Genomic DNA, 24,430 nt, shown 5'->3' with positions numbered 1-24,430 from the left:
ATATACATTTTTCCTTGTGGACATTTTGAGTTAGAACAGCTGAAAAAGCACAAGTGGAACGAATTTAATGAAAAGCAGCTCAGGTCCATGAAGTTCCAGTGAGCAGTGAACCCTTGAACTACCTCACCAAAATGGAAGCTGCTTTTGATGTTATCAAGAACACCTGTTCATTTTTATGTGAATGTTCTTAAAGAAAATATTACAAGTTTTACATATATATATTTAATCACTTTAGATATTTTTAGGATATTTTTTGAAAGATTTTTACTCATCTTTTGAAAATATTTACAAGAATTTTCTTGCCAAATTTGTGGGATCTTTTAAAAAAATAAAACTTTCAAGGGAAACTTTTAAGGAATTATTGGAATTTTGTTCCTGAAGGTTCTGCAAATTTTCAGAAATTTGGAGAATTTTTCTGCTGAATTTTTGGATTTTTTTCAGACAAGGAAACAATATTTTTTGGTGCCTGTAAATGAAGACAACAGGAGGGTTAAGATTCCTGCTGTGTAAATATGGAACTATTTGCTTATGACGCACCCTTAATACACCGATGTCTTAATGTTGTTTACAGCCTCTTTTACGGCCCCCAGGTGGCCAGAAAAATCAGGTTTGAGACCTTCTTGGTCAAAGTATACATAAAAAATTACGTACATTGCTTTCCTGTCTGAAGAGGTTTTGCTAGAAAGGGAAACCATCATTGACGGCATTCACAGGTCATTGGCACATTTACAATGCAAATAGTTTTATGATGACTTACGCCAAAGATACACATCAGAGGATAGCGGCAGCCTTATGTCTGATTTCCATCACAGCCAAGAGCAAAGAAAAGCAGACGGTGAAGGTGCTTTCTATATCTGTACATGCATGGGGATGTGCCTGACGTTAAGCATGATCACTTTTCATCCAAACAGCCCTCTCACACGGAGTATTACTGCAGTCATGCAGCCTTTAAGGCCACAGTGGAATACAGACGTGATGGAGGTTGTGTGTGGAACTGACAACATTGTCACTAATTGCCTCTGTGGGACTCCGTGTTGGGAGATAACAAGGTGTCGTGGTTCATAAGAAATGCATACGGTACATATAACAGTTCGTCTCTTCATGAGAATGCGAAATGGCACGTAAGACTACACAGATACAGAGGCATCAGAGAAAGAGTTCATGATCCACTAATAATAAAGGCATCTTCTAGTGAAGTAGATTTTGCATTTGAGACACAGAGTTCAAGAAAATATGTATTTGATCTTATCAGAGAAAGCCTGTCGGGTTAACAACAAACACTGAGAACAGTCAGAGGTATTTAAGCTTTCGGAGAGCATGTGATGACAGCATGACATCTCAAGGAAAGATCCCAACTACTAAAAGGGAGCAGAATGGAGTGCATTTATTCTGTTTTGTGCTTCAGCATCTAATCAAATGAACTGAACAATCATACACATAATAACACAGCAGCTCCATGTGGTTTGTAAATGGTTTTTATTAGCAAAATAAGGGAGATGAGTCTACAAAGATTCTCCTTCCATGGAGAACATACACATACATAGACAGTTGTGGCAGTTTCTTTATATGAACAGATCCGGGACCATATTTATCATCGCTCCTCTTGGCAAAGTAGTGCTGATCTAAAAACCGCAGACCAGGCTCCCTTGACCATCTTAGTTTTTATCACCCGAAGCAAAGGCGTCCTCTGTTCTCCAGTCATCACGAGACAAGACCCAAGAATGCTGCCTAAACCTTAAAACATTTCAGACCTCATCCTCACCTTTGCAACAGTCTACTCTGTGGTTCAGTTTTTTTTCCTCTCCTTAACACCCAAAACTCCATAACTTCTCCTCCAAATACATTAAAATATACAGTAAAATGTGCCTACTCTGGTCTTTGTACTTTAAACACTCGAGCACGTCACAAGCTCGGTGCCTCAACTTAACCATTTTCCGAATGGTTGGGAAGAATGAATGTTTTATACACTGTTTAAAAAACCAGAACCCCAGATTTGCGGGGTAAATGTAACAATATACATCTCAGTATTGTACTGTGTGATCGGCCAGCGAGACCTTGTATTGTCATGGCGGGTGGGGGTGAGGGGCTGGAGGTGGGGGTGGGGGGGTGGGGGTAGGGGACTGTTGGAGGCTACATGTTGGTCACCATGGAGACCCATGTACCTTTAGACCAGAGGGAAATCTTCCTCCTCCTGATAGCTCAGTGGTGTGCACACAGAAGATAGCAGAGACACTAACATATGAAAACAGTTTACCTCTTTATGTCTAGAACAATTCAGCAGGCAACAGAACAAGCATTGGGACTACGACCGCAGTAAAAGGCATGCGAAGGCACAAGTACCAACAAACTGGACTCAAAGTCGTACCCCTTTTCTTCCCCTTTTTTGGTTGTAGGGAAGGAAGAAAAGAGGCATCTCCACCAACAGCAAAGATTCCTTTTCCAGAGACAGCGGCAGAAGAAACAGCAAAAAAAAAAAAAAAAAAGTGATCTCCTCTTTCTCCACAACAAAAATAAAAAGGTAAAAAAATTAAAATAAAATAAAAAAAAGTGAGAAAATTTGCAGTTTACAATGATACAAACATCCTACACAAATGTCGTAACGCTAGTTCATAATGTTCCAAGACAAAAAAACATAAATAAAGCTGTTAAAAGTGGCATATAGTACAGCACTGGTCCGTGACTGATCCTCCCGACTCTTCTCATCTTCCCCACCAAAGATGCACAATAAGCTGGCTCCACTGCCTGAGGACAGGAGGAGAAATAAAGGAACATGAGAGAAGCATATTTGGAAGGACTGATGAAAAGAGAGGCTTTGCAGAGCTTGACCCCTCCGCTATCGTTCCTTGTACATCTAAATGGAGCACAAAATGAAATTCAAGTCTTTGATAAAAGAAGGCGCTGATTTCAGTTATTCAGTGGTAAAATTGGATTGTGCTGCGTCTTTGTGGTTCAACTGCAGCTCTGCTTTGCCATAAATCTGAATGGTGAGGCTCTGGAAACACACAGTTCAAAGCCCATTCATTAAATGTGTTGGAAAAACAAAAGCTGCAGTGCATTTAACCCTCGTGTTGTCCTGCGGGTCAAATTCACTCGTTTTAAAGTTTGAAAATGTGGAAAAAAATATATATATTTTCACAGTGAAAATTTCCACATTTTCAGGAAATTTTTGAACATTTTTTGGTGCAAAAAAAAAAAAAAGTGTTTCTTTAAGAACGTTCAGAAAAAAATCAACCAAAATCCAGTGAATTTCGCTGGATTTTGGTTGATTTTTTTCTGAACGTTCTTAAAGAAAATATTAGAACTTTTACTGATATATATATATGGAATCACTTTAAATATTTTTAGGATTTTTTGGAAGACTTTTTTCATTTACATTTTTTAAACTTTTAAGGGAAACTTTTAAGGAATTTTTGGAATTTTCTTCCTGAAGATTTTGCAAATTGTTTTTGCATTTTTTTCAGACAAGGGAACAACTTTTTTTGGTGCCCGTAAATGAAGACAACAGGAGGGTTAAACAAGCTTACTCTGTCACTCTGTTACTCTATCACTTTGTCAGTGGTATTTCTAAATATTTCTAAGATTAAATAGGACCGATTATGAGTTCTTCACCAAGAAAAAAGGTTGACGTCTTCGTCCTCATCATCTTCAAAAGAGACCGCAGTCTTTCAGGTTGTTCTTGATAATGACGTCGGTGACGGCGTCGAAGACAAACTGCACATTCTTGGTATCCGTGGCGCAGGTGAAGTGGGTGTAAATCTCCTTGGTGTCCTTCCTCTTGTTCAGGTCCTCGAACTGACACTGGATGTAGGCAGCTGCTTCCTCGTACGTGTTGGAGCCTTGGAAAGAGAGGAGGATTATGAAGCGAGGCAGCCAGGAAGCAGGGACATTGAAAACACACACTTATATGGTTTGAGTTAATGAGCGGCACGGCTGAGCTTCATCCTGCTAAAACAGGCTTCCTTTGCAAAGTGTGGGAATTTCTTGTAAACATATGATCGCGTATCAAAGATATACGTTTTTGAAAGCTCACTAATTAATGTGCATTTCTTTGAATTTGCACAAAAGCCCCATTGTAAAAACAGAAAGTTGTGGTTTCACAGGATTTATGTGCTGATTGACATCACGATCGTTTGCTCAGATTAAGCCGAGGATGTTAATATATGAGCTGTAAATGTGTTGACGGGTGGATTTTGCTCCGTTTGGACAGGAGCCAAACAAATAATCGATTTCAAACTGAAAACTGCAAAGACTGCAGTTTCGGATATCTGACATGCAGCGTGTCTCACAAATGGTTTAAACTGTTGTGTCAGTGGTTTTGCAAATTCATGTCCTCCTCATGTGACAAGCACAAGTATCTCATCTGTTAATATTCCAGGACTTGTCTTCAATGTAACACACAAATACTGAAGTGAAGTTTGACCTAATAAAAGTGACTGTGGAAATCCAACTTTAATGTGTTTTTAGCTACTGTTTAAGTCTTGGAAAGAGGGGATATTGTAGTGCAACTCAAGTGCTTCGATCATGTGATTCAACCCTGTTTTCTCTCTTCCTCGTGCTGCCAGAGGACACACACTGTTCAGTAGTGCTGTAATGATTCATTAGTTAATCAATGAGCTGTCAACTCTTTAATTAATTCAGAATAGAGAATAATCTGATGATATATTTTATGAAAGAAAGTCAGAATTCTCTAATTCCAGCTGCTTAAATTTGAATATTTTCTTGGGTGTTTTCTTCCTCTAATGGGCCTCTGTACCTCTATGTAGATACTCCATTACACACACTACCATTTTATATATTTCTAAGTGACCCCAAACTATATACACTACTGTTCAAAAGTTTGGGGTCACTTAGAAATGTCTTTATTTTTGAAAGAAAAGCTTTTTTTTTCAATAAAGATAACATTAAATGAATGATAAATCCAGTCTAGACATTGTTCATGTGGTAAATGACTATTCTAGCTGGAAACAGCTGATTTTTAATGGAATATCTCCATAGAGGTACAGAGGAACATTTCCAGCAACCATCACTCCTGTGTTCTAATGCTACATTGTGTTAGCTAATGGTGTTGAAAGGTTAATTGATGATTAGAAAACCCTTGTGCAATTATGTTAGCACATGAATAAAAGTGTGAGTTTTCATGGAAAACACGACCCCAAACTTTTGGATGCTAGTGTATATACACATAATTATATCTCATAATAATTACATATTGAGTTAATTATAACGGGCATTTTTTAAATCATTCTCACCAGCGTATTCTGGGTAGCAGATGGTCAGAGGACTCTTCTTGATTTTCTCCTCAAACAGGTCCTTCTTGTTGAGGAAGAGGATGATGGAGGTGTCCGTGAACCACTTGTTGTTGCAGATGCTGTCGAACAGCTTCATGCTCTCGTGCATTCGGTTCTGAGGGTGAAAAAAAGGGCAAAGTGACGTCGGTCATTGCGCTTTGCTCGGTGATCCATAAACACAGGGAGATTCTGAGCGGAACCTATCCTCTCCTTCTACTTCGTTTAACCGTCAGGATTCGAGCGCACATATTTCCTGCTGTGTATACGTATCCATTAGTCACACGGCTCAACCGCTCACCATCTCCTCGTCCTCAGCCAGCACCAGATCATAATCGCTGAGGGCCACGCAGAAGATGATGGCGGTCACACCCTCAAAGCAATGGATCCACTTCTTCCTCTCAGACCGCTGACCACCAACATCAAACATTCTGGGAGGAAGACACGAGTCAAAAAGCTCAGGCATAGTGCTGTGCATGATTATATACAATATAAGCAGTGTTCATGAAAGCCAAAGCATAGAATAAATGTCTCCAGGCTGTTTCTGCTCTTCTGAGGAAATTATGTGATAAATGAGGAAAGAAAACATTCATTCGTTGTTTGTTTTACTGAAAGATAGTTGTCATAAAATGTTAGTGGAGAATGTAGAATGTAGGTAACATGATTCTCCTGGCTCAGAAAGGGTTTTGGCACAATGATAAGTATCAGCATTGAGTCCTTGTGACCATATTTAACAGGAATTTGTACATTTTCCTGTTACTTCCGAGCATGCGATGAACAAAAGTGTTTACTATGTTTGAGTAAATGAAACCATAATTAGCAAAGCATGTTAAAAAATTCTATTTTTATTCTTAAGCCTTATCATTTTGGCGCTGGTGATCTTCCTTCGGGGCTTGCTAGAATCTCTTTGGGCTGGCGCCAAAAATTCCTTTCCCGCAGGAAAAAAAATCCCTGCATAAAAAACTGTGCACATAACAAGTACGTAAAAGCAGAAGAAAAGAAGGGATTCAGAAATGGGATCTAAATACAAAACACCGATCACAAAGAGACACTTTTCTTTTGCATCGAAACAAAAATATTAAAAAACAACATCATGCAGCTGCGGTACAAGAAGAGATGTCAGGAGAACAGACAAAGGCCTCATTTAGCTTCTGTAATAGCTCCTTCTGGTCAGCTAAACTGCACAAATCCCATCTGGAAATACTTGGGTTTTAATGGCAGGACTGCAGAAGGGATTGTCAAAGAAAATAATGAATATATAATTGCAGCTTGGATAAAAGTTGCAAACACTTTTACTTGTCGAAACATGTGAATGACAGGCTTGCGGCTCAGCAGGTTAGTCATTCCTTAGTGGTTAAACTGAAGAAATACCTCGCTCTTGAGACGTGTGGTTGGTTGATTAATTCCTATATTATGTAAAGCAGCGTCATACTATTGTATTTTTATGGAATTTTCGTCTTCATTTCAACGACGAAACCTGTGATACCATGACATCATCACTGCTTACTGCCTCCACTTCCTCAGTGTTTGTTAACACAGGGCCACAGCTGAGTCACCGCTGATGTGCGCAACACCTTCACAGACTGTGTCACAACTTACAGCTGTACATACACAAAAGGGAATTTCTATGGCAGCCAGTGAGTCACGGTAACAGGAAGGAAAGCTAATTAAGCCATCGCGTAAAAACACTTTGAGCCCGAGCCAGTAGTTACGGTGAAGAAATTCTCACTTGAAGTGCAGGTCCTTGAACGTGAAGTGCGTCTCGACAATGCCTGTGGTTTTCACGCGGGTCCTCAGGACATCCTGCTGAGTTGGGATGTAGGTGGCCTGGGATATCCTGTCCAAATCGTTCAAGTAGCTGAGAGGAGGACACAAAGAAGAAGGATGTGAGGAAGGAAAATAAAGGGCGAGGGGGAAGAAATGGAAGAGAGAAAACGATCGTAGGAGGGAAGATAATGGAAAAAGGTCAAGGGTGTATTTGCCAGCTTAATAACGACTCTCAATGCATTGTGGGGGGTGAATAAAGTTGGATTCTATATCTCAGACTTCAATATTATACAGAGTTCAGCATAAAAACTGAATTCTTGCCTCAAATTAGGTAAAGATAAGCAAGCACTTCCGACGTAGCATGTGAAATTTGCCTTTTGTTAAATTTAGACACAGCAGCTCAGTGATTAGAGCTGTTGATTTACAGGACGGGACCTGGGGTTTTCATCTAAGCCCGGCTCTTTTCAACGGGGAGAGTACATTGTTTTCTCTGTGGTTGGTGGGTTCCCTTCTGGGTGCTCCGGTCCCTCCCGCAGTCCAACAATATGCAGCTGAATTGGAAACTCCCCACGTGTGAGTGTGATTGTCTCTGTGTGCTGGGCCTGTAATGTGCTAACCATCTGTCCAGAGTCCTGTCCCACATTTTACCAAATGAAATACCTGCTGGGACTGACAGCAGTGCCCTCATGATCATGTATGGAAATAGGCAGCTACAGGAAATAGGTGGATGAAATTTAACTCGTTCTTTGTCAGTGTTGGCATGTTTTTTCTTTCTTCTTGTGAAGAGATGTTGCAAAGACTTCTTAAACTAACACAGAAACTTTGACATATTTAACAACTTATTTGGAGCTTTAATATTTGCTCTAAGTGTGTGAGTGCATCTGCTGTGTCTATACAGGAAATCACACACTCTGGATGTATAATAACTCAAGTTAACGCCTCAAGGTTATTGCTGATGAATTACAAGAGAGAGAGATTAATGACCTCTAACACAAGTAATCTACTCCTTCACGCAAACAAGCCTTCTGTTTGTCTTCCAAGATATTAAGCGAAGGTAAAAAAAATAAAAATGCACAAGGTTTTAGCGATGCCATTTTCTATTCATGAAAAACCCCTGGACAGCAGGATTAGAGGAACCAATTAGAAAATGGCCAACCGCTGCTGCAGCTCCCCCGGCCTGCTATGTAACCGCTGGTGTTTGTTCTGTAGCAGCAAAACATGGCAAATGGCTTCTCTCCTCCTCCTCCTCCTCAAAAAAAAAAAAAAAGTCTTGTGATGATATCATTTGTTTCAGTGCCACGGGCTCTTGCACAATATATGCTAGGTTCCAGCTGTTAAAGACAAATAAGTTGGGCTATCAAGGGAATTTCTTTGTGTGATTTTTTTGCAGTTTTTTAAGCATGTGGCAAATGCTTCTGTGCTCAAGTGTGAGGTCAAAGATGAAACAGCCGCTGCTCGGTAGAGGAAGGCAAATATTGACAGTCTAAAAGTCCAGACAGATGCATGGTACTGCGGCTCTCTGCTCCCTGAGCCCTGTTGAAGGTTGTGGCAGCAGCTTTCTGGGTGTTTGCAGAGCTCCGGCAGTAATTTGGGCTTCAGGTCACCTCATGTGAAACACTTTGTCATTATAAGCTGTTGACATAAACAGGTGTGTGGAAGGGCCGCTGAATCTTCTCTGCGGATGACTCAGAATTTTTGGCGAAACCTGCAATTATTACCTCGCTTGTTTATGTGTTCGTTTGTGTGACTCACTATGCTGCCGAGTCGTTGAGCTGATATTCGCGGGAGCGGCTGAAGCAGGCTTGAACACCTCCGTCCTTCCAGAGCCGCTTGATGACACCAGCCAGCTCGGCTGTCATGAAGCCTTCCTCCGCCGAGCCCGCCAGCACAAACAACTGCCGTGCATCATCCTGCGGGGGGAGTTGGTGGGAGGGTGTCAGCATCATAAAACAGTCATTTATACCAGCAACGTAATTAATATTAATGTGCTACAAGCTGAAATGACAGTCACGGGGGTTTTAAAGGACATTTTAGGAACAATTACTGATTAACCAACCATTATAATGTTCTCCCTCATTTTTCTGCTGCATCTTGTGTGCAAAAAAAAGGACAGTTTTCAGTGTTGAGTTCACTTTAAATCTTAAAAATGTGTTTGGAATTCCTCGTAGACAACCTGAAATTGCCTCGAAAGCAGCAATAACACAATGTGTTTTTTGTCAGAGTTTGTCACTACCCGACTGTTTCCCCAACACCACAAATCACTTCAGGTTTCTGCTCCACACCGACCAAATTACACTCCTGTCTCTGTCACTCACAGCTCTTGCGGCGTCACCGAAGTCGATCTTGAGGCGCCCCATGGCTCTGATGATGGCGATGATGGACTGGATGGTGTTGCTGTAGACCACAGCCTTGTACTGCTTACATTCCTCTTCTGAGTAGCCCGCCTCGTGGATGATCCTGCAGAAAGAGGAGAAAACCGGTCAGCATTCGAGCCGCTGCTACCGTCACAGACGAGTCATTTCTACATGACAAATTCTCCCTGCTGAACGATACGCCCTCTCCTTTTTCCAACATTTTTAGAAATGATTTACTTTTCTCCTCAGCTGACATCCAGCTCCACTTATAATACTCCCAACTTACATGTTCATAGTAATGTCAGTACAAATACTGTCTGGCCACAACGGCCCTGATCTCTTTGCTCCTCATTTCTGGCTGCTGGAATTGTGATCATCCAGGGAAAAGAAGCTTTTTTCTGCGGTTGCACTCAGTTACTCTGGATAAAACCCATCAGCTAAATGCATACAATGTAAAATGATCCATCTCGGGAGCTCTGACTGTTTATTTTAACATAAAAAATCCGAACATAGACATGATTATTGTGTTTAAATTGGATAGCATTATTCTATACTTTTGTCAGTGTCAACAACACCTCATCAATTGCAAAGCTTTCAATAAACAACCCCAGCAGATAAAATACAGCAAATCCCCACTACTCAAAAATTGGAATCAGACAATATTTGCAAACTCTAATAGAAGAAATATTTTAACAATTAACTGACTGAAAATATTTCAACTGAGGGCTGCAAAACTAACCGAATATTAATCACAATCATGATTTTGGCTTTCTACATATAAACCAACATGATCGAGTGTGATATTGACATTTAGAAAGCGCTTCGCTCTCAGAAAATGATAAAAATCACTTGGTATCATCTTGGATTAGACTGCCTTATTTCATTCTGTATAGTAATTTTTCTGACTGAGTGAGGACACTAGAGGCTTCTCTAGCTAGTATCTACCCTCATCTGCATAAGATGCATTTAGGGAACACTGGTAATTTGCAGTGTTTATCAATACCAAGTGTGTTGTTTTGGATACAGTTTTATTTAGATTCTGCCTCTAGCTGACAAAGGAACCTATCTTATGACTTATTCAGATGCTAAGATGACAATAGCACCAATGTAGGCCAACATGGAAGTGAAAGCAGTGCTTTGTTTGATTCAGTGTGAAAGTATAGTGAAACATTTTGTCCCTAAAACCAACTAAGAATCCTGATAGATACATTAGGATCTCACTATTGATCATGATTGTTACCATAATTGTGCAGCCAAGCAGTTATTTGATTTGTTTTAGTTCTGCTTGTTGGTAAAATAAATGGTGTATCCATTTGTTTGGTTTTTAATGGGATTTGTTCACAATAAGAAAACCACAGAATGCCACTTATCTTAGCATTAGGAAGGATGAAAAGTGCATAACCAGCTAATAGCGTTTACATCTGTCAGCTACATTATGCTATAATAATCAATGTCAACACTTGCCTTGAATCAGATTGATATCCTTCAATTTATGTCATTGCTCATAGTGAGGAAAATGACATTTCTACAGAATGGTGTTTTAAACATCCTATAATGGTGAACAGCCAACAGATAAAGCAGCAATATTACAGCAGAACAGCTGCTTCACAGTGTAAAATATGCAGTGATTCTACCAGGTGGACGTCTGCTGATTGATGAGTGCATCCATAAGAAGGTTTATGAAAAATGGAATTCATATGCAGGCCACACATATGGTTTGCGGATGATATATAGGCAGAGTCAATATTAATGTATCCTCCTGGGTGGTCTTCATGATCCATTATGCATGCTACCTGTTTGTAGTGCAATTCACAGAGCATAACGTAACCCATAGAGACGCTATAATAGCATGACTGGTGTTTGACACTGTTTGTGTTGTGGAAAATGAATACTCCTCTAGTGCATAATCTACTGTGGTGCCGCTATGCATATCTGATCTGAGGAGTCGTCGTCGGGAAAACGAAGGGGAACAAAGTTTGTTTTGATTGTTCGGCGTGTGAGATGATGTGATGTACACAGGAAAGAAATGAACTCACTTCATCTGCTTGACAATTGTACTTTTCCCCGATTCGCCGGCACCTGGAAAGGAGAGAGCAGAAATGAGTGTGAATGCTTCGAGAGGTTAATGTTTACTCCATTGACAAATAACGTGAACCTAAATATGCAACTAAGTCATTTCTTTACATACATTCTTGTGTCAACCAGTTTGTTTATCTGGACACTCTGGAACAAAACATCACAAAGTTTTTACACATCCTATATGACTAAACGGCATGACGAGCATGAAAATGAAACCTGAGCATAACTTCAACCAAAGAAGAACTGAGAAACAGGAGTGTGTTTGTGATGTGAATGTATGAAATGTGTGTTTAAGTTTCTAATGTACTGATTGCTCATTTCCAAGCTCAATCAGGTGACGGTTTTGTGATAAGGCTCGCTCTAGTTCAGCGAGACTGAATCTGTCATTGCATAATCCTAATGCGTGTTTGAAATATTTTATCAGGAAAGGCTGCACATCATCGGTGTGAAGGCTCTTGGCGAGCGGCTAACGATAAAATAGATTATTATTGAGTGTACTGTGAATTCTTGATAAACATGGTGTCACTTCGCCAACGAGACTCTACTCTGATGCAAGAACTGAAGGAGAGTGGAGCTGGAACAGTGAGACCATACAGGGGAGTCAGACTGATGGAACGCCTTTTGCTTTGCAGAAACGTCACAGTGTCATGGCAACAGCTCTCGTTATATCCAGGACATCTTTAGTGTGAGGCCACAGTCACCTGAGGAGGCTTTGTGGCTTCGAGTGTGTGTGACATGTCGCTTCCACCGTTATGTATTATGCATCCGCTGCTCTTTCTCCTCGACTGCATTCGATGCCTCCATCGCCAGGCACTTCTCCTTAACCATTCAAAGCCATCTGTGATATCCTCCCGAACCACATTCATTAGACTTGTGTGCATTAATGGGTATTACTAATGTGCAATCACTGTCCTCATGTTACAGCAGCAGAGACTCGGGTTAGAGCGAAGCAATTGGGTGCTTCTCAGTGACGCAACGCTCCTCTACCACTGGGGAAGATTTTTAAAACCACTTGAGAATGCCAATTCCCCAACTGAACACCCGCAGTTTCTCTCTGAGCTCCAGAAACATGAAAAACGGGAAGTGAAATCATATCATGAAATCTACCACTATCTGTAACCTCGTGATACTGTCAGCAGAGACTACATGGTGTGCTCTTGCATAATAAATCATCTGCGTAATCTAGTTCCACTTTCCTTGTGGGTGAAAAACAAAAAATTAAAGCCAGCGCATCTTTGACCCGTGCTGCTTATTGTCGAGCCTTCAGATCCACCAGAGCTTTCTTTATAAATACATAAAATAGGGCCAATCATAGCCCTTCTGAAAATAATCATCATTCGCCAGAGTTTGTCACTGATAAACGTTGATAAATTCTTAATTTCTCATAAAACACTAAATGCTGTTCAGTGTTGGAGGTGTGCAGAATGATGTCCTTGCATTGTGTGTCCAATAAATGGACACACTGAAGCTCTGACTCCATTCAATCCTCAGTAACGTACAGGAGGAAGCAACAGCCAGGTAACATTACAGGAGTGGCCTGAAATGACAGGTAAGTTTATAACGACGTTGTGAAATTAACTATAACTCAACACGTCTCCCGTTTCAGTTTAACTCTCTTTGCCATGATGAGTGACGCATGCTTCATTGCTTTTCATTTACGTTGTATTGCTAAAGTTGTGCTAACCTAGCTTAAGTTACTCCCTGTCTGTCTACGTTAGCAATAACATCGCCGTAGTTCTGCCAACCTAGCATAGCATTAGCTTACAGCTTAAAAGTCAGCAAGTAACTGCAGAAATAACAGAAGTGTACAAAATATTTAAGAGTACAGATTGAGCATTCATCGCTTCGTTAGCTGCGTGTTGAGGAGCATTTAAGTAGGGGCGATGTGAACGCAATATCGGCATATCGGGTATTGGCAAAAAAGCCAATATCGGACACCCCTAGACTATTTGTGACCATTATATATTTAAAATGTAACTCTGTCAAAGATGACATGTTTTGACATCTGAGAAAGACGTCTGTTTTTTATTATTGACAAGATGTATTTTCATTTATAGATTGACTCTTTTTTAAGGTTACATAATGTCCCAGAGGTTTAATGCTTTGTTGCATATTTTTGAATGTTTTTTGAAAATTCCTCTTTGTTGTAAAGTTCAACAAATACTAAAGGACAAAGTACTGCCAAACAGTAAAATGTTCTGCCTGTAATTCATATCTTTGTTGTTGTAAGCATTAAGGGACCACAAAAGAAGTTATTTTATTCATTATATATTTTCTATGCATGTCCGACATTGGCCTTTTTGCTGATATGCTGATATTGTCCAACTCTCAATTTCCGATTCCGATATCAACCAATACTGATATATGTGGGCTATAGAACTAATTTTAGGTAACATCACATGTCTCTTGTTGTGGAATTAACACATCATGCCTAATTTTTGTGATGCCTCATTGGATGCATTCTCAAATGCAACAAGTCTTTCCAAATGTAAACACTGTCTGTACAAAATAAAAAAAAATACTTCAATTTAAGTTATGGAAAAAATACCATATTTATACCTTTTTAATTTTTTGTTTAATTGTCTCAAACAACAGTTCACACTCTCCCTCCTTCCTTCCCTCTTTGAGTCTGGTAAATAAATCCAGGCAGTATTTTATCGGTTTTCATGATAGGCAAAAAATTGATAAAGGTATTGCATTTATTTATCATTGATATTACATTTTTATATCGGGACATCCCTAATATTCTTTAAATTAATAGGCTGTTTAACCGGTTATCTGTATTTTTTTCTGCCAAATATCAGTATCGGCCTCAAAAAATCCATATCAGTCGCACCCTAGTATAAAATGAGTCAAGAAAACACATGCATGCTACTGCAGTGCACATAGTGTCCGTCTGACCTACAAACTTTGCCCAAGTAAAAACTGTGTGCCGGTAGTACCGTCCTGGCATTTCACCTTCAGCATAATTGGATGAGATTCATCTGAGGACACATTATTTTAATTACGTGTCACCACTCAGGTGCCGGTGTGCCCCCGGAGGAGGAGGGGTGATGGTACGGTGGCAGCTCCCTGTGCTCCGAGGCCAAACGCTCGGCTTTGCGAATCCCTGTAGGACCTGCGCACAGACGGTGCTCGACTGCCAGGGCGAGCTGGCACAGTTTGCATCCCTCGGCCTGCCCGAGAGCCATTTTCACAACGCCACAGACACTTCGCATACCGACACAAGTGCCTCTCAGTGCGGGGCGTGTGAAAAGCCACTTCAGGCTATGAGCTCACGCCAAAGTTCAAAGTGGGATCCTTATAAAGCAAGTTTCTGACAGGGTGCTGTGAGCAAAGGAAATGGAGACGTCACATTTAGAGTTGCGAATCAGTAATTCTAATTTAATACACTTTTTTATCCAAGTCAGATCCACGCAATATTATTTCAGTGTTTCCTGTGCAGGTTAATACTTGTGCAGAGGACAGGGGGAGAGGTGGGGCAGAAAAAGAAACAAAAAACCAAGCTGCGTATCAACAATCTTTCTCCAGAATAGGGCTGGGCGATATGGCCTAAAAAAATAAAATCTCCAATTTTTTCACAAAAAACCCCAATTCACCCGATTTTTATTTTTTTTACCCCCTACCTAATCTCTGCACGCCGGAGTCCAGTCTACTTTATGCAAATGAGCTGCAGCCCTCTCCAGGTAAACACACCGGATCGCAGATGGAAATGCGCCGCATGTGGCATGCTGGTCCGGTTGCAGTGCGTTTTCAGCTGTGATCTGGTGTGTTTACCTGGAGAGGGCTGCAGCTCATTTGCATAAAGTAGACTGGACTTCTACTTTATGCAAATTGGATGCTGCGTGCGGAGATTCCACGCATCGTGAAACTGTCCTCAAACTTCTAAACTAGGCGTCGGTGACCTAAAAGGAGGACAGATTCAGCTGCTGCACAGATTATTTCTGCCTCAAATGCTTTCAGAAATACTTTTCGCTGATGTGTTTTTGAAATAACGGAAAGTTTGCGGCCGAGCCGCTGTGTTTATCCTACACATCTGCCGGACTGTCAGGCTGAAAGCTCGGTCACGTGACCACATAGCGTCCTGCTGTTGCTCAGTGCTGTCATGTGACCATGTTGTGGTTCGCTAGTGACCGCCCGCTGTCCGTGTGATTTTCAGTTGTGGTGCGTTGCTGTGCGGGAAACTCGCATCTAGTGGACACGCGCCTTTAGATCTGCACCGCTCGCCGCCATGTTGTTTGTGTATCAAGCGCGGGGGGGAGGGGGGCGCACTCTGAACTACGGGAGCCCAGCAGGAAGGCGTTGGTGGCGGATGTTGATGAGAAAATCGATTTTCATTAAAACAAATCGACATTAAGTACAAACTTGAATTAATCGATAAAATCGATTCATCACCCAGCCCTACTCCAGAACCTCAGACGTCACCTCCATTCATATATTTTTTTTGTGATTATGCAGCAACTGTTAGCTGGCAAGTTCCTTGGAAATCAGCTAACAATTTAATAGTATCATTTCTGCTGCTTTCCGCTCCATTTGTCATAGTGGTGTCACAAATTTATTGGCCAAGTCAGTACAACCTACAGTCAGATGCTTCTGAGAATAAGAGCCAAGATTAAAAACACTGATAATTTTCCTGTACTTGCTGTGTAAATTCGATCAATTATGAATTATAGTCAAAGTCAAAAAACAGCAACATTATGATGAATTCTGGAACATGAAACAGCTAAAAAATAGTGTGAATCTGAGCAAGTATTCTTATTTTCTAGTACTGGGGTGTCAAACATGTGGCTCGTCCAAAACCGGCCCTCCAGAGGGTCCAATCCGGCCCACAGAATGACTCTGTAAAGTGTAAAAATTACAGAGAAGACATTAACTGCAATTTGTAAATTAGTAAAACTATACATTTAAAAGTTATTTCTACATCATGACAAGTTGTTTTCATCAAAGTAAAATACTTGATTGCTCATTGCTCTTTTGTCATTTTGTGTCTCATTTTTGTAATATTTTGTCTTGTTTTTGATGTTTTTTTGTCTGGCTTTTGTGGTTTGTCTCATGTTTTTGTTGTTTTATTTCTCATTTTTGTCATTTTGTGTTTCCTTTTTGTCTCGCTTTTGCTTTTGTCTTATTTGCGTCATTTTGTGTTTTTCTTTATTCAATGTTTTGTCGTGTTGTTTTTTTTCTGTCTCGCTTGTGTTAGTCTACTTTTTTGTTGTTTTGCTTCTTGCTTTTGTCATTTCTGGTCTTATTTGTGTCATTTGTGTAATTTTTTTTGTCGCTTTGTAAAGTTTTGTCAAATTTTTTGTCTTTTGTTTCATGTTTTGTCTCATTTTTTGTCGTTTTGTGTCTGATTTTTGTAATTTTTGTCATTTTTGTTCTTTTTTTAAATCTTTTTTTTCCTGACTTTTGTCATTTTGATCATAAAGTGAAACACGGTATTATTCAGTTCCAGATACCTGTAACTAAATGTTTTGTTCCTTTGTAGAAACACTGTGATCTGGAAGTTGTAATGTGTAAATGATAAACTGAGGCATAATATTGTTAAAATTTAACTTATTTTTCTTAAGAAATTTCAGGTTGTTCATGATGTTTTGTGAAAAGATAATTCCTTAAATGTGAACATTTTCAGAATGTACATTTTTTTCACTAAAACAATGGAAAAATTTGGAGTTGTTGTTATTGATAATGCTATGATTTCAGTGGTCCGGCCCGCTTGAGATCAAATTTGGCTGAATGTGGCCCTGAATTAAAATGAGTTTGACAACCCTGCTCTAGTATTTAGCTTGAGGATCCAACTTTGTTCGTTCACAACACTATTCCAGCTAAACATCAACAATGTTTCTTCAGAATCGCAGACTCAATCTTAAATTAAATCATCACCTCTTTATAATTCAAGAGTGAATCGATTTTACTGCAGAAACATTAAAAGACTCAACTTTAAGATTCTACATATTTCTTCCCCTCTAACAAAATGTCAAAATGTGTGCTAACCCTGACAACATTCAAGTTAAATTCAGTAGAAACGATAATGAAGTGTCTCACAAAGAACAAATCCTTTCACCTTGTGTAACAGAGCCAAAATAAATATGTGTGATGACTTGTCACTGGAATCTAACCACCAGTAACAGTTTACAGAAACTGGCACCAGCAACAGAACTGCAATGAGACTAAAGCCAATTCTAAGCATTCCCATGGTTCACATTTGACAAATCCTATAAATTTTGTGTGTGTGTGTCTTCATCATAACCAGCGAGTTGTGAGCCCTGTGTTTATGTAAGTGACCTGGCTGTGGCCTCGCAGCGCCGGTGATATCATTAGGGTGTGGCTGCTGTCAAAGCCTCAAGGTCTGAGGAGCACAAAACACACTGATTTCGCCTCCCAAACATGCACAGATCTTTCAGGGTTGCACAGAACCACAGGCCTGACCTACCGTTCTCTATGCAGAGTCACGTTACACACCCACAGCTTTGATACACCCACCCTAAAAGAGCAGTAGACTCACAACCACTGGAGCAGCTGGTTTCTGTTTCTAGTGGTTCAAACTATTTTAGGAAAACTCCAGCTAACCCTTGCAGTGAAAATGTAGGGTTTTCCCCCCCCCCACAGAAAACAGAGCCGTTTCTATCTCACAACCACAAACACATCTCTCCTCCTGGTTGATCTTCCCCTGAGTAAGAATCCAGGGAGGAGTGTTTTATAACGTACAATGGCGTATGGAGACGAATGCGATTAAAATGGCTTCCACGCCTGGGCCTCCTCCATTTATAGATCACCCATGTGTTGCTGATGAATGTCTCGGAGGATCAGTGATCTGTCTTCACGGGCCGAGCTGAATCAAAGTTGGTAAACTTCTCTTTGTTCACGCTGGCTTTGGGGTCACATCAATGGCATTAAGATAAATTAGTGTGGTTTGTGCAGGGCAGGCTGGCAGCTCAGCATGTCTACTTTTAGGTGAGCGGTCCAAGGGCTCAAGGAGGGCTTATGAATTTTGGCATAATGTGCTAAACACATTAGTAATGCCATATTAGCAGCATGAGCCCGACGCCCTCAATCCTGTCTCTTAGTTTTCCACTCCTATTCGTCTGCACATATCCTTCTTCCTCTTTTACATTCTCTCAGTCTCCTATAGTCATTTCATGATTTATTGTTCCTCTCACTCACTATCCAATTCCTCTTTTCTTTTTTTTTGCGCTCCCTCTCCCTCTGGGGGGATTTAAGTATGAGTCACTCATAAAGGATTCCAGGAGGCTCCGAGTGGTGCTACCCAGCGAGGGAAATGACCGAGCTCAATCACACACATCGATCTTCCAAAAAGCAAATCGACGACTAAAAGATTGTTTCCCACACACACTCTGGCTGACCTGTTCACGTCGAATGACACTTTACAGCAATGAATGAATGCGAACAGTTTAACTACTCTGTCGTTTATGGTGGCAGGCGCTCTATCTCCAAGAAGAGCAGCACTCACGCTGCACTAGATGTTTGCTCGAGCCGGTTATATAATCTGAAACATATGGAATACATGAAACAATGACAAATGTCAGGCAAAGCCCAAGGATTATTAATAAAATCTTCCCACAGTTCCATGACAGCTATAGAAAGAGTAATTAGGCTGAGGAGATTATAATCTATTTTAGCGTGTAGATATGAATAGTCGGATAATTGGGTCCTGGAGATGATGGGAATAAAATGAGAGATCACATTTCTTCTCTGTGTGAGACACCTGAGGGTGGAGCTGGTTCAGGACTCGACAGTGTGCAAAGATTCAAATCACTTTTTCATGCAAATCTAGTGTTTTACGTCAGAGCGATGACAGGGAAAGCGTGTAAGCCTCTGATTAACATTCATGACGGCGCTTGAGAACCAGGTCACCACATCAAATCGTTCAGTATTGGGGCTGGAACCGACAATTATATCCATTGTCCATTAATGTCAATTAGTTGTTTGGGGTATAAACTGGCAGAAAATGGTGGAAAATGTCAATCAGTGTTTCCCAGAGCTCAAGATGTCGTCCTCGAATGTTTTGTTTTGTACACAACCCAAAGATATTCAGCTTAGTGTCATAGGAGAGGAAACAAAGCATAAAACAGGGGTGTCAAACATGCGGCCCGCGGGCCAAAACCGGTCCTCCAGAGGGTCCAATTCGGCCCTCAAAGTGTAAAAATTACAGAGAAGACAAACTGCAGATTGTCCATTAGTAAACCTATAAATTTAAAATCATTTCTAGACCATGACAAGTTGTTTTGATCATAAAGTAAGATATTAGATTGTTCATTGTTCTTTTGTCGTTTTGTGTCTCGCTTTTGTCATATTTTGTCTCGTTTTTGTTGGTTTTTTGTCATTTTGATCTGTCACTGTTCTTTTGTCGTTCTGTATCTCATATTTGTAATATTTTGTCTTGCTTTTGCTGTTTTTTGTCACTTTTTGTCTGACTTTTGTCATTTGTGTCATGCTTTTGTTGTTTTATTTCTCATTTTTGTCATTTTGTGTTTCTCTTTTGTCTCGCTTGCGTCATTTGTCTTTTTTTGTCGCTTTGTTTCTCGCTTTTGTTGTTTTGTGTCTCATTTTTGTAATATTTTGTCTTCTTTTTGATTGTTTTTTGTCATTTTGATCATAAATCACTGTTCTTTTGTCGTTTTGTGTCTCATTTTTGGAACATTTTGTCCTGTTTTGGTTGTTTTTTGTCTGACAAAAATTTTTTTGCACTAAAACAAAGTGAAAAAATTTGGAATTGTCGTTATTCATAGGCTATTACTCTCTGATTTTACTGGTCTGGCCCACCTGAGGTCACATTGGGCTGAATGTGGCCCCTGAACTAAAATGATTTTGTCACCCCTGGCATAAAATATTCCATTTTAAGATGCTGGAATCAGAGCAATTTGACTCAAACTGACTAATAAAATCATTTTTAACAGTCACCAATTCATCCATTGCTGTTTGCAGCTCTACCTGATACACATAAATAGCTACACATTTGTTTCTGGTCACCATCATGAGTTGCTGTCTCAGTGTGTACAACACATCTCTACGGCCTGACCAGCCATCAACAATCAAGCCACATGTTTTGTTGACTTCTATCTTCGTTGACAGGGTGTGTTTAGAGAAAAGCATATTCCTGAATTGCTTGTGAATCAACAAATCCGGAAAAGGCGTCTTTTCACCGGCTGTTTATCTGCAAGGTAAACAACTCAAACGCCTAACTCAGGCCCCCCGCTTCACTGCAGCAAAGTCTTTTTCATTTTTAATGCTCTAGTCATTAGCAGCGTTCTCATCTTACAGGCCCTCTCTTCCTTTCTCCTGGCATCCCAGCCTGTCTGTGTGTCACTTCAGGCGGTAACCTGAAGAGGCTGAGTGGGTTACCTGGCTACCACGGCGACTGGATCAAACACAAATGATGGGAGATAGAAGCAAAGCGGTCATGAGAGGCGCCACACGACCTGGCACTCCACCACCACAGGAGAAGGTGCTATTTTATCAGAAAACGAGATGGTTTTAACCAGGGGTGGCAAACATGCGGCCCGCAGGCCAAAACCGGCCCGTGTGATGACTTTGTAAAGTGTAAAAACTACAGAGAAGACATTAACTGCAAATTGTACATTTTGTAAAACCATAAATTTAAAAAAATTTCTAGACCATGACAAGTTGTTTTGATCATAAAGTCAAATACTAGATTGTTCTTTTGTCATTTTGTGTCTCATTTCTGTAATATTGTCTTGTGTTTTGTCTGACTTTTGTCGTTTGTCTCATGTTCTTGTTGTTTCTTGTCTTATTTTTGTCATTTTGTGTTTTGCTTTATTCAATGTTTTGTTGTTTTGTGTTTTTTTTGTCTCACTTGTGTTGCTAGTCTACTTTTTTATTGTTTTGTTTCTCGCTTTTGTCATTTCTGGTCTTGTTTGTGTCATTTGTGTAATTTTTTTGTCTCATTTTTGTCGCTTTGTAACATTTTTGTCTAATTTTTTGTTTTGTTTTGTGTCGTTTATCTCATTTTTTGTTGTTTTGTGTCTCATTTTTGGCATTTTGTATCTGACTTTTGTAATATTTTGTCTTGTTTTTGTTGTTTTTTGTCTGACTTTTGTTGTTTTTTGTCTGACTTTTGTTGTTTGTCTCATGTTTTTGTCATTTTATTTCTCATTTTTGTCGTGTTGTGTTTCCTTTCTGTCTCGCTTGTGTTTTTTGTCTTATTCTTGTCATTTTTTGTTTTGCTTTATTCAATTTTTTGTCATTTTGTGTTTTTTTTTTTGTTTTGTTTCTCACTTTTGTCATTTCTGGTCTTGTTTGTGTCATTTGTGGAATTTTTTTGTCTTGTTTTTGTCATTTGTCCATTTTTTTGGTCGCTTTGTAACTTTTTATCCAATTTTTTGTCTCTTTTTTGTTTTGTTTCATGTCGTTTGTCTCATTTTTTTTCATTTTGCGTCTGACTTTTGTAATATTTTGTCTTGTTTTGGTCTGACTTTGGTTATTTTGATCATGAATTAAAATGCTGCATCATTCAGTTCCAGATACCTGTGGCTAAATGTTTTGTGCCTTTGTAGATAAACTGTGATCTAGAAGTTGTAATGTGTAAATTATAAACTGAGGCATAATACTGGATGAAATTGAACTTATTTTTCCTAAGAAATTTCAGAATGTTCGTAATGTTTTGTAAAAAAGATCATTCATTAAATGTGAACATTTTCAGACTGTACTTTTTTGCACTAAAACAAAGGAAAAATTTGAAGTTGTTGTTATTTATAGGTTATTTTGCTGTGATTTTACTGGTCACTTGAGATCAAATTGGGCTGAATGTGGCCTCTGAACTAGAATGACTTTGACATCCCTGGCTTAAACTAACCCCACATGGTTAGTGTCAGAGCAACGGCTGACGAAAACTCAAATTCCACCCTACAGCAGCATAGCAGAAACTTGACCTAACTTGCTCGCTTTCAATCAGCAAGTCCCATCTGGTCTCCAAACACCCAAGGAATGCAGTCTACCTTCAACATGAAAGTGTGTACATTCTGACAAATCAATACAAACATGTCACTAACTGTCATTTTTATCCCAAGAAAATATCAGATTTGGAGATTTTAATGTGCGATTCAGTGAAAGCTCAAAAGAAAAGGGAGAGAATGTGTCACCGACTTGAGCAAACAGCACAAAGAAATCTTGTTTATCTTGCCGTGGCTTATAATTATGTCCACAAAAGCTGCTAACAGCTCTTACTATGCGCCGTCTGTCAGGTATTTGCCTGCTACTGGTGTTGGCTTCAGACTTTGTGTCCTGGTAACCCACATACCATGTGTGTGCATGTCAACACTTCCCAAAGCTAACCACCTAAGGGGTCCATGGAAAAGTTTTTCACCTGCGGTCTTTATTTACAAGGATAACAGTGCTTCTCCACATGTAAGCAATGCCATTAATTTACACATAGCTGCCTTCTAAATGCAAGCAATTCATATAAATGGGCATACGGAGATGTCAGAGAGTGAGGAATTAACAATAAAAGACTTCAGTGGGTGTGCATCTGTAGATTTTGAAGGGATATACAATATCAGTTTTGCTGAAAAAAACAGCTCATGCTTGGGGTTTTCTTGAGCACTAAGCAAACACTAGGATCTGAAAATTGTTTGGGAGAACAAAGGTCAGTCAGTCCTGAGAGTAACGAAAGGGTCATGAGGCGACTATCTCTGCATCAGCTTGTCATACAGCTGCTCGCTTATTAAAGTAGATTTAGGTGGAAATGGCCACTGTTGTCTTCTGACTTCAAAAACAGACTTTTTTTTGTCACTTCACCACTGTAATTTCCTGCATTTGTTGCGCAAGTTGCCGTTTACAGGCAGAGATGAGAACAAAACAGGGAAAAGTGATGTTAAATGTGATCAAATGCACAGGATACCTGGAGATTGCAGGACTGCAGGAGGACGTGCAACAACTTTGCATGGAAAATAACAGGGAAGCATGGTGAAATGACTGGACTCAACTCAGTTTTCAGTCACACTGAGTTAGGCCTGGGCCCCTAATGAGCCATAGGCCTGTTTTCACTGCAATGCACTGGACTGTAAGAGAGGAAATGTGCCATTGTTGAAAGGATTTAGTCAATACAAATGGTCTATAGAGGCTGGTCAATGGATGTAAAGCTAACAGCAGGGGGAAAGAAAGAAAAAAACTTGACATGAATTCAATTCAAGGCCACTGAAGTTTGTTTAAAAAAGCGAATTAAACACTCCCGTGTGGCTAATATTTCCGTTAGTGGTGTTTTTAGTTTTAAAATGTTGCGTTCAGGGACCAGAGTTGACTAAAGCTAGCAAAGAGGGGGGGACTAGCTAGCGATGCGGAATTGAAACTCAGCAACACTTCTTAAAAAACTGACCACTAACCGGATAATTAACCAACTCTAATGTGGGTTTTCCACGCCATGGGTGTGTTCCTCTCCCTGTGGGCGAACACGGCGGCGAAGTTCGACCGACCGACCGGCTCCCCCCTACCTCCTTACCGAGCAGCAGCAGCTTGACCTCCCTGGCCGCCTTCTCCCCGTCGTCCCGCAGATTCCTGTCGATCATTTTACTGCGCTCCACCGCCGCCTTGTCCTCGGTACTCAGTGTGCATCCCATCCTCGACTGTGTCCTTCAGACCCAGATGGTGTAAAAAAAAAATCACTAAAACACCATATATACCCACATTAATTGGTTAAAACTGCCGTCACCCCGCACACACGCCCTTTTTTTTAAATGACAGGCAAACGAGATGTTCGTTCGGGGAAGGAAAAAGAAAAAAAAACGGAACCGACTTTTCTCCAAAACTCTCGCGTTTCTTCACCCGCCTGAAAACGTCTTCGGGATTAAAATCCTTGTTGCATCTGAGGAGGGGTAAAAAAAAAAGAAGCTATATGGACAGCGGAACAATTCCTGGGTGATGTCTCTTCCACCAGTTCGCCTCCATTCGTTGCAGCGTCGACTGTTAGAACTGTAG

General features: G+C 40.2%; 1 protein-coding gene across 1 annotated transcript; it reads right to left on the bottom strand.

Moving 5' to 3' along the window:
* Positions 1-1,459: 1,459 nt before the first annotated feature.
* gnai1 (guanine nucleotide binding protein (G protein), alpha inhibiting activity polypeptide 1) lies at positions 1,460-24,430 on the bottom strand. The gene is made up of 9 exons (XM_023265838.3): positions 23,955-24,430; positions 11,443-11,485; positions 9,368-9,509; positions 8,805-8,962; positions 7,015-7,143; positions 5,587-5,716; positions 5,250-5,403; positions 3,610-3,836; positions 1,460-2,742 (listed from the first exon to the last, which is right to left on the bottom strand). Exons 1-8 carry the CDS (start codon positions 24,070-24,072, stop codon positions 3,646-3,648), a joined length of 1,065 nt encoding a protein of 354 aa, XP_023121606.1. The 5' UTR covers positions 24,073-24,430; the 3' UTR covers positions 1,460-2,742; positions 3,610-3,645.

The sequence above is a fragment of the Amphiprion ocellaris genome, chromosome 21, assembly GCF_022539595.1.
Source record: "Amphiprion ocellaris isolate individual 3 ecotype Okinawa chromosome 21, ASM2253959v1, whole genome shotgun sequence".
Lineage (NCBI taxonomy): Eukaryota > Metazoa > Chordata > Actinopteri > Pomacentridae > Amphiprion > Amphiprion ocellaris.
The sequence above is the reverse complement of the archived record's forward strand: the minus strand, read 5'-3'. Positions and strand labels throughout refer to the sequence as shown.

Excerpts from the sequence above, each read along its gene's own strand:
- gnai1 (XM_023265838.3), bottom strand. The coding sequence starts at position 24,072 with ATGGGATGCACACTGAGTACCGAGGACAAGGCGGCGGTGGAGCGCAGT. Across the intron at positions 9,510-11,442 it reads ACAATTGTCAAGCAGATGAA|GATCATCCACGAGGCGGGCT; the intron begins GTGAGTTCATTT and ends CTCTTTCTGCAG. Across the intron at positions 5,404-5,586 it reads TGGCTGAGGACGAGGAGATG|AACCGAATGCACGAGAGCAT; the intron begins GTGAGCGGTTGA and ends TTTCACCCTCAG.